We start from the raw sequence: 10,741 nt of genomic DNA, 5'->3' as shown, positions 1-10,741 counted from the left end.
TGTACCTGTCTAAACCGTGAGCCGCCAGTCCTGCAAGAAAAGCGTTGAACTGAAATTCACATTCACTCCTGGGGAAGAAAGAAGGTCAAAAAGCAGTTAAACTCACCTAAGTTTATCGCTTCTTCCTGAAAAGTTAGTGAGACCTAACAGAGCCTCGTAATTCTGGAGGCCATCTCTCTCTGTGTTCAGCAGGCTGACGAGGGGCCTCACCACCTCATACACCTAAGAAGAGAACGCATCTCACTGTTTTTCCAGCTCACAGATCTTGGCAATTTTCATTTGCGAAAGCAATTATCAAGATTTTTTTCTTATCCTTTTTTTTTTTTCCCCCCAGCTTACCCTCTCCCCTGGGAATGCCATGTCAGGATTGGAGATAGCAGCAATTTTTGCCAGGGCGTGAGAAGCCTTTATCTTGCCAACTTCTGTGCCTTCCACAGCCAGAGGTATCAGGGCCTAGTGACACACAGGAAAGCATTCAATGCCTGAGAAGATTTAAAGGATTGCCTTAATATACTAAAATAAGTTAAAAATATCCTAAAGATGTCTGTTGAAGAAACGGGTCTGGACTGTAGCCCACAGTGATGTCTTGCTTTTGTTCCCAAACAGGCACCACACCAGGGCCTATAGCTCACACACAGTTGTTTTAAGAAGATTGCTTCTTTGGAGGCTTGCAGAGATAGGACTGGAGTGTCAGTCTGGGCCCCAGGGGCTACCAAGACATCTCATGCTTTTCTACCACGTTCCCTCACTGTAGACACGTTGCAGGCTCCCAACAGACCTTAACTGCACGTCAGGTTGGGCTGCAAACGTAAAAGGAATCACCTTTCCACCGCCTTGAGCGACAATGGTCCCGCGGTCCTTGGGGTCTTCACACAAGGCAAGAAACACCCTGCAGAAGCACAACATCACTTAGTGAAACAGCCACGCGGGAAGGCAATAACCCACATCCCTCATGGAAGAGGGCTAAGGTTTTGCAGGGCTGCCAGATCCACCAGGTAAATTCCAGATGTTTAATCCCGTGCCCACAGCACTCTAGGAGGAAGCAACAAAAGGCACAATAAAAAGTTTCCAGGTCTGTAGGATGAACTCTATTCCAGCCAAAACCAGTACAGAGGACTAGAAGTTCAAAATGCATCCTAGCAAGGCAGCCCTGTAAGCCAGCTTTAAAGTCAGAACATGGATTTTTATGACATTGCTTAAGAAAAACTTTGGGTTTAAATCTTTTCTCCACCTCCCTTTCATCTCACCCCCGTAGGCAGAATGCACCACCCCGCGAAGCAAGGAGCCAGCCCAGGCGCCCATCTCGGTGGCACACGGGCTGGCCAGCACCCCCAGTTCCCACGACTGCAATGAAGGCACCTGGCAACGAGCTCCTTGCTCTGGTCCGTCAGTATGACACTGTCCGCCTTCACCATGCAGGCCAAGGCAGAGACAACACCGGCTTTCAGCAACCGCTTCACCCGCTTCACCACAAAATCCTTCTTGTCCTGAGGGGGAACATTGGAAAGGGATTAGCCCCTTAGCTGCCATCCTGCTGACTACAGCCAAGCCTGGTTGGAGAGCAAAGCAATTTCAGCCTCAGAGACCGGAGTCTTATGAGGAGTGGCTGAGGGAACTGGGGCTGTTTAGCCTGGAGAAGAGGAGGCTGAGGGGAGACCTCATCGCGCTCTACAACTACCTGAAAGGAGGTTGTAGCGAGGTGGGGGTTGGTCTCTTCTCCCAAGTAACCAGCGATAGGACGAGAGGAAATGGCCTCAAGTTGTGCCAGGGGAGGGTTAGATTGGACATTAGGAAAAATTTCTTTACTGAAAGGGTTGTCAAGCCTTGGAACAGGCTGCCCAGGGAGGTGGTTGAGTCACCATCCCTGGAAGTATTTAAAAGACATGTAGATGAGGCGCTTAGGGACATAGTTTAGTGGGCATGGTGGGGTTGAGTTGATGGTTGGACTCTATGATCTTAGAGGCCTTTTCCAACCTTAATGATTCTATGATTCTGAGACCTGAGGTCTATCCGGCAATGGATACACCAAAGAGTCTTCAGATCCAAGCACCTCCTCCCAGCTCCCTGGCTGTGGACAACCTACCTTCGGATGCTCCTCAGGCACATGCTGCTTGGAGAATTTTGCCAGTTGCACCAGCTCTGGGACCAGCTCCTTGGTATCATAGCTGTTGGTACAGTTCACCAGCGCAGAAGCCACAGAATACAAGATAGTCTTGTCACTTGTCTGCACAGAAAAATAAAAGCCTATGTAAGGGTGAGGAGGACACGGGAAAGAAACAGGTCCCTTAGAACTGCCGTCATGGTGTTTTGCACTAGCTGAAGTGTTCTTAGGCTCACCCCCAGCTTTATAGCCCAGGGCAGGCAAAACCAAAAGTCTTTATGGTCAAACAGGCTGTTTGACATCATCAGACGCTGTCAACACCTTGATGCCTTTGGTTTTCATGCAGTTGCTGACAGTAAAGGTAAGAGTAACCTTCCTCAGCCTTGGGAGAAGAACAGGTTGATAACAACCTTGAGGTGTCTCTGTGGCACATGCAAAACAGAGGTTTTGCTAAACTAGAGGTTTAAACTAGGGGTCACAGCTCCTCCTGCCTGGGAAGACAGTGTTGGGCTGGAGAGCTGGCAGAACTTGATGCTACCAGAGGAACGAGGGAACAAGGTAAGGAGATAGACCTTGGCTAATTCAAACATGGCTTGCAGGGCTGGCTCGTCTTCAACAAAGTCGTCTTTCACATCTGCATCGAGGGTTAGATATGCCAGCCCTTCCACAGCCCATTTCCTAGTGCGGGCATCAATGCTGGTGTTACACAACCACCTGGAAGAGAGAAAAACATCCACATTTCTATCTCAGGAGCCAGGACTAATTTATCTGGGAGAAGAGGGAGGAAAAACAGATATTGAGAAGGTTTCAGGCCCAAACATGTACTCAGGTTCTGCTGCAGCTCCTAAAGTGTGGATGCTTCCCTTGAGACATGACCTTCCTCCCGTGGCCCAACTTGAGGGATCTAAATGCTGCAGGGAAAGGCAGACCAGGACAGCTACTCAGCACTGCTTTGCCTTCACCGTCACATGAAGCACGATGCCCAGCTATCCAGTGCCAGCAGCAATGATCACCCATTCAGTCACTTCCTAACTTCATCCCACCTCCTTGGTTAGTCCACCTGGTAAGTTGACCTTCAAAAGGTACTTGTGCATATTCTAGATAGCACTTGATTAGGCTGCACCACTGTGGCGAAGAGGGAGGCACCGTGTGTGGTGTCTCACATGGGAAGGGAGGGAGGGAGAAGCCTTATCTGGATATTGAGGCAGGAGGAACATATGGTTGCTTGAGGCACAGAAGAGCTCCAGGTCCCAGTGCCATGGCTCTGGGGGCACTGTCAGCTGTCAGGCAGTAAATGAAGGCAATATGTGGGCAGGATCTCTGGGGAAAGGAGCATGTTGTATTTTGCAAAGTATGGAACAACAGAAGGAAAAAAAAAGAGTAAAACCACTTACTTTCGGCACTGTTTGGCTAACTTCTCAGTGGACCCCTCAGCAAACTGCCGCAGTCCATAATCTGTACCTCCTGCTGAGCCCAGCTTGCAGAGACCCTGAGAAGGATGAAGGGGGTGCACCAGTGAGAAAGGTTCATTAATCCTCTCCTATTGCTGCCCCAAATCAGCCTAATCCCATATCTAAAGTTTGAAGTCAGTTCTAACAAAGCAGAAGCTTTCTAATACCCAGTAGATCATTCAGCTTGTAGCACAACAAAGTGAGGTTTTGTGCTCTTATTGGATGTCTTGAATGGAAGATTAACCAGTTTTGCCTTCAAGTTACCAATAATTCATGTGCTCTCCTGGTCTGCCATCTCCCCCTTCCTTGTAGGGGGAAGCCCCATAAACCATTCCCTGGCTGAGGTGAGTGAACCCAACATCTTCCCAGGACCTCCCCCCTCTCCCAAGTTTGGGGTTAAGCTGGCAAGTGTGGCAGGCGACAGAGGCAGCGGCTGCCATCCTTACCACCAGGGCTCGGATTTTGATCTTCTCATTCTTGGTCTTCTTGTAGATCTCCTTCAGGAGTGTCACCCCATTGGAGATGATGAAGGTGGCCCGGCTCAGCTTGGTGCAGGCGTGGATGAGGGCTTCCACAGCCACCAGCTGGTCAATCTCCCTCTCGGACCCACACAGGGCAACCATCATCTCCATGACTCCCTTCATGCCAAGCAGCTTGTTGCCTAAGTCAAAGGGCCCTTGCAGAACTCCAGACACCATCTGGATGGCATTGAGTGTCTTATCCATGTCCTGTGGATCGATTTTGCTCCTGCATGGGATAGAGGGAGTCAGCCTGTGGAACAGTAGTTGCTTACACTTTTCATTCCCTTGGGCAGGGAACGTCCTCCCTCACATCAGGAGCTGAGCTCCACTGCTGAAATATATAGGTGTTTGGGACACAGCTGAGCCCAAATTCATGCAAAGGCTGTGATCCAGCAGGTAGGAGTACAATGCGAGGATCTGAGGATCCCAGCTGAAGGATCCAGCAGGATCTCAAGCAAATCATCATCTCCCAGGCCCTCAATTTGACATCTACGTGGATTGCAAGTGCTTCATCTCATCCTTAAGACCTCCTGCTCCTGTGCCTCTGGGCCAGCTCAGCCCCGGTAAGCCAGCCCCGACTCACTTGATGTACTCCTCGCAGATCACCCGGTAGTTGTCACGCTCCGGGTCGCAGCGCAGGTCATCGTAGAGTTTATTTAGGAGGACGGAGGCAGTCAGCTGGGTGTTCTCTGTCAGCGGCAGGCAGTCAGGCATCTCGGGAATCTGGCCCACCACTTTCAGTATCTTTTTTAAGCCTGGAAACAATGGAAAGATACGGCTGTTAGAGGGGAGAGGGTCAGTACAAAACTCAAGATACTATTTTTGGTTTCTTGCGGTGAAATAGACAGCTTGGACAGTTTTCGATTACTTTGCAGCCTAATCACATAAGCCTTAAAGAAGGCCTCAGATATTTACTGGGGAGGAGCTTCTGCTGGTGAGGTTACAGGTTTGCAGCATCAGGCTTTTATGCAGCTCTCAGAGCGAGATAAGCAAAACTCTGCATTTGGTCCCTGGCTGGATCAGTTATTCTTGTCAGGAGGCATTAAACCCACTGACCTCCGAGGCTGGAGGAAAAGTCAACAACTTTCAAGCAATTCTGGATGTCTTAACCCTCCTTTTGCTAAAGTGTTCTTCAGTAACTTCCACCAAAATGGTAACACGTGTATGCATTGGAATTAGTATAAAAACACACCCCACAAAAATTCCTCACCCCCTTCCAGTTTTAGAAATGACCAGTATAAGGATCCAGCAGGTGCTTGTCTCATCCTGCCTAAGCTAGACAATTTATCCAAGCCAAATCCTCCTAACATCAGCAAATACATTGGAAGAAGCTAACCAGGGAGGTTAAGTCAGTCCTCTAGAAACTGAAAAATTCTTGTTCTCATACACAGTTTTTCTCTTAATCTTAATACTGTTTCCTGCTAGTAAGTTTAACTTTGCTCCAGACTTGCATGCACCAAAATAAGCCAGAGAGGATTTATTTTATAGAGAGGATCAGTTCTACAGGGATTCAGGCAAGAATACACAGCTCCACATCTCCCAAACGAGAACAGGATGGAGGGGAAGGACTCACCATTGTCGATGACAAAGATGGTCCTGCTGTTGTCATGGTCTTTCAGGTCCTTCCTCGGTATATTCTTGTTGAGGAGGTTGAGAGCTCGGTCTCGCCCTTGCCCAGATACTTTCTTACTGACCAGCATATCCAGCAAACGCATTGTGATCACCTTCAAATCTTTTTTAGTATCTACACAGAAGCAAGACAGTAGCAGCCAGTCACAAGAAATTACCTTCGAGAGCAGGTGAACCCAGTGAAAACCATTCAAAGCCATTGCAGGGCTGGAACACAGGTATTTGAGTTAACACCATAAGAGCTGCGTGCAGGTTGTGATCCTGGACAGCCAAAGGGTAAAGACCCCACTTCATGAGAGATTAAGGGGGACATCCCAGGAGCAGAGCCCTCCCTGCTCGCCCCGCTTCTCCTCCAGCAAGACTGAAGGACCACCAGGTCATGCACCGTTACCTAGCACTACAGCCTCCTCCTTCCCGTGATGCTCCTCCTTCCCCTGGCCCAGCAAGCAGTCGGTGATGGTCTGCAGGAGGTTGCAGACAGCCAGGGAGATTTCTTCATTGTCTACCGACATCCACATACAAATGTTGTCAACGCCCAGGTAATGGAGAATGGCGGTGGCCTGGCCCCAGAGAGGAGAGAGCAGGGCAGCTGTTAGCGAAGGGTACGAGCCTTTCCCTCCTGCAGGCTTTAGAGAGGGCAGGCTCAGCTTGTTCAAAGAAAGTATTTAGTATTGTAGTTTTGCTTTTCATCCTTATTTTCATTTGTAATAAGACAACTCCTAAAATCTAGGGTTGCCAGTAATGCAATAGACTATTTCCAACGAGGATGTTGAGATGAGCATGGCTGGGTTTGGAAGAGGCCCTCACGCAAGGTTGTTAACAAAGAGCCTGTTTGGTGCGTAAACCCCATCCTGGCTGTGAGCAAAGCCAGTGTCACCACGCAGCCTGTCCCCACGCATGGTGGCACATCAGTAATTCACGGGAGGCACGTTCAGAAACACAAGGACCTAGAGGGCTTTGCAGAACAGCCTCTTTGCGTATGACATATGTCTCCACATATATATATGACATACAATAGGTTTCCACTGGATTTTTATCCAGCAGATTTTATTTTTGTTGTGTTGTAGTTCCCTCCCACTCCTTTGCGCCGTTACACCGACATGCATATTCATTTTGCACGTGTCCATCTCCTGCTTCCAACCACGTACCACAGACAGGGCTTCTTATGAGCTGTTTTACACTGTATAAAAACTATCTTGGTGTAGGGTAAGATATTAGGTGGCTCAGAGACCCCTGGGACTTGCCTTGGGACCCTTCCCAGGAATCTTAACGTTCTTGTAGGTCCTCCCTGCTTTCCTTCATCTAAGCCTCGGACAAAACTTTCCTAAAGTTCATTATTTGTTGCTTTTCTGAGACCTGTGATGAAGGACATGGATTTTACCCAGCCATGCTCACCACAACTTACATGGTAACAACTCATTCTAAGTTTAACTTCACCAGCACACGTGAAGGCACCGTAGGGAACACCATAGGGAGATGAGGAGGGGTAACAGGGGTAGTTTCAATAGTCTGTGTTAACCCCACTTGCTTATTTGTGGTTTTTTCCCCCAGAATTAAAAATTTTATTTGTAGGATTTATTTTTTTCCCACTGCTCACAAACATCGTGAACTATTGCAATTTTCCACTCCCCCAGGTGCAAGGCAATAGCAGTGAAGGTCTCGAGCACGCCATCACTTACCCGAGCCTTATGTCCTGTGCACATGCCCGAAAGCGTCCTCACGGCTGCCAGGATGAGCTCAGCATTTTTGGTTTCTATCAGCTGCAGCAGCAAGCTGACCCCATTGTTCTGGAAAATCCTCTCGGCACCCGCTTCTTCCCGCCCCAGCACTATGAGGTTGTTTGCAGCCTGGGTGGGAGACAGAGGAACCAGGGGTCAGCGGCACGGCTCTGCCGGCAGCTTCCAAAACACCTCCGTGCAGCTCTGGCATGTCCTGGTGGGACCTGTGGGGTGGCCATCTCCTGATGGATGCAGTGGACCAGCTCTGAGCCCACAAAGCAGTTTCTCCAGGTGCATCGGGACTGGCTTTGTTCTGCCCAAGAGGGTCATTGCTTGGAGGGAAACATGGGGAAGGTGGCAGAGATGGGCCTGAGCAGAAGTCCAGTCTGATCCCACCTTTGGAATTTTGGGAGGTTGGTCCTTCCCACAGCACAAGGGTGATGCCTCTTTGGGGCATTTCCCCTCTCGGTTGTCTGAGTGCAGTTCATCTCCCAGCTCCTTACCTTGTCCTCCGGCCGGGGGAGGTGGGGAAGGGAATGCAGCCTTCTGCTCCTCGGTGCAGCCTCTGACATTAAACAACAGCAATTTGTCCTGTCAAATCCAGGACAGTTCTCACCTTTTCTCGCTTTTCTTTCTCACTGTTCTCATCCAGCAGGATTTCAAACATCTTCTGCACCCTCGAGTCCGTGGAGAACTGAATGTGCAGCTGTGCCAACAGAGAGTGCGTGGAGCATCAGAGGGAGAAAAATCGAGGAGCGATTTTCCTTTATCACTTCAAGGACACCACAGACCCTCAAACCACAGAATCTAAGCTGAATAACAAAATAGGTGTCACTTCTCAGACAGCATCAATTACCCATCTCAGACTCATCGGCACAGGCAGAGCCAGCCCTAAGCCATCATCTCTGAGACCTCACAGTACCTAGTGATGCAGGGACTTCTTCACCTGCATAAAGGTAACTAAGTCAAGCTGGTGACGGCCAGACCCAGTCCAAAGCTGGTCCAGCTCCTTGCCAAGACCTTACCAAGACATTCAGGACCAGGCCAGCCTCAGGAGTGACCAGGCCAGCCTCAGGAGTGAGTTGCCACACTTTTTAATTTAACCATTCAGTCCGATCCTCAAATTTACATGCATCAACCAGTTAACGGAGCCTATTTATCCCCCTACATTGTTACGAGTTTCCAGTTATGACCAATAATCCAGCAGTGTAACGCAGAGCAAGGTCTGTGAACCTGGGACTGCTCCCCTGGCATTTACCTTCTCCTGGATGTTGGCCCCCAGTCGTCTCAGGGTCTCCTGGAAGTTTTTGTTGCGGGGTTCGATGGTGGCACATTTCTGAGCATCTTTGAATGCTTGGTCCAATTTCCCCAATTTTTCCAGAGCTTGGCTGCGCCTGTACAAGGCTTTGATATCCGAGGCATTGATGTCAATAGCTGTGAAAGTGATCCAAAACACCAGGCGTCAGAGTTTGCTTCTGGGAAATCCTCCGTGTAAACTGTGAGTTGCTTTACAGTGACCACAGCTCCTCGAGACGCAGTTGTTAACACGGTGAGTGAACTGGTACCCGATCAGCACCAATTGCACTGACGCACCAAATCGGTGCATCTTCTTTTGTACCTTCTCCATTAATTCCCGTGTGGCCTCAGCACTTGGGTGTTAGTGGACATCAAGGAATAAGACCCACAGTGCCCCAAAAGCAGATGTGAGAGTAGGCTGGAGCAAGCACACCCAGAAACGCAGCTCTCCTTTCTCAAAACCAGCCCCCTCCTTACCTCTAGATGCATCCGAGGCTGCTTTGGCATATTCCTCCTGTTAAACCAGAAGGGAGAGATTTGTTAGCAGCGGAATAGCAGGGCACGTCCCCATTGCTGATGCATACCATGACCTCTCTCTTCCCACTTACTAACAGGACACCCCAGTGAAACCAGCAGCAGCCTACAGAAGGAAAGATGAGGGCTTAGGTATCTCTTAATCACTGACAGGGGAGAGAGGAAAAGATCCGTAACATAGGTGAGACAACATGATGATGATGCAGCAGCAGACCGCGGGCAGCGATGGGAGAGGGGGTACTCACAACAGCCTATCTGCATTTTGTTCTGGGTTGGTGTCACTTCTGGAATAATGAAAATTCAGGAACATGCAAGCAATCGGCTAAAATCCCACAGCAGGCCGTTACAAGCCGACTGCAGGGAGCTGAGACAATTTTGGTACAGTCACTAATAACTTTTTGTTTTGCTAAATATCTACATCTACTTCTCTTGTGCTGGGACAGAAAGCAAGAGCAATGCCTCTGCACCCCAACCCGTGGCTGACAGACCCATGGCTCTCCTGTAAGCGTGGAGCAGGCTGCCTGCCAAAAGCTTTTGCTTCAAAGTGATTAAGTGGGACCGTCTCTGAGCTGAACCAGCACGCTCAGCCCCATCAGGATTGAAGCAGGGAGGCAGCTTTACAGCTCCAGGACAAGCCCAGAACAAGTAATTTCAGACCAGTTTGCAAACACCCTATTCAAAAAATGGAATTATTCCATTTATTGGCTGGCGAGCACCCCTGGCTGCCTCCCTGCTCTTCTCCCCTTGAGCACTGCCCAGGCAAGCCAGGAGCTTTTCTCACCTTTTTGAGGAAACACGCTGCCCTGTTCCTGTACAGCACTGCCTGCAGCGCCTTGTCCTTGTTGAGCTTTATGGCTTGAGTGTAGCTTTGCACAGCTTTCTCGTAGTCGCTGGCCTGAAAATATTTATTGCCCTCCTCTTTCAGCTGGATGGGATCCTCCATCTAGAGAGCTTTAAGGAAAAACAGCAATTTGTGTCCCATTTTCAGCTGCCTGTGTTGCTTGCCTACTCCACCAAGCTGAGCTTCACCATGAGACCGACACGTAATTCACACACACGTTAATAAAAGCAGCTTACCAGGCTGAAGAGTTCGGAAAATGAAGACCTAAATTGCTCCTCAAGGCTGTGGCTTCCCAGAAGCTTCTCCCACAGCTGTAGATCCTTAGGAGTCAATTAATAAAAGAAAGACAGACAACAAAAAAAAGAAGAATTAAAGAAGTTCGCCGGCACCATGGAGGGTCCGCGTGGCTCAGGAAAGAGCTCGCCTCTCACTCCAAGTTTGGGCAGAGTTCGGAAAATGAAGACCTAAATTGCTCCTCAAGGCTGTGGCTTCCCAGAAGCTTCTCCCACAGCTGTAGATCCTTAGGAGTCAATTAATAAAAGAAAGACAGACAACAAAAAAAAGAAGAATTAAAGAAGTTCGCCGGCACCATGGAGGGTCCGCGTGGCTCAGGAAAGAGCTCGCCTCTCACTCCAAGTTTGGGCAGGACC

At 49.3% G+C, this 10,741-nt stretch overlaps 1 protein-coding gene across 1 annotated transcript; it reads right to left on the bottom strand.

The window, feature by feature from the left end:
- Positions 1-106: 106 nt before the first annotated feature.
- UNC45B (unc-45 homolog B (C. elegans)) lies at positions 107-10,193 on the bottom strand (the record flags this gene model as incomplete). The annotated part of the gene is made up of 16 exons (XM_009579859.1): positions 10,032-10,193; positions 9,194-9,230; positions 8,679-8,854; positions 8,037-8,126; positions 7,382-7,549; positions 6,094-6,262; positions 5,647-5,817; positions 4,657-4,828; positions 3,999-4,299; positions 3,496-3,590; positions 2,674-2,815; positions 2,084-2,224; positions 1,360-1,487; positions 823-889; positions 340-453; positions 107-222 (listed from the first exon to the last, which is right to left on the bottom strand). Coding segments are annotated over exons 1-16 (2,249 nt in total), but the record flags the coding sequence as incomplete, so codon positions are not given.
- Positions 10,194-10,741: the final 548 nt, after the last annotated feature.

Source organism: Fulmarus glacialis, unplaced genomic scaffold (genome assembly GCF_000690835.1).
Source record: "Fulmarus glacialis isolate BGI_N327 unplaced genomic scaffold, ASM69083v1 scaffold27856, whole genome shotgun sequence".
NCBI classification, from domain to species: Eukaryota; Metazoa; Chordata; class Aves; order Procellariiformes; family Procellariidae; genus Fulmarus; species Fulmarus glacialis.
This window is presented reverse-complemented; position numbering and strand designations above follow the sequence as displayed.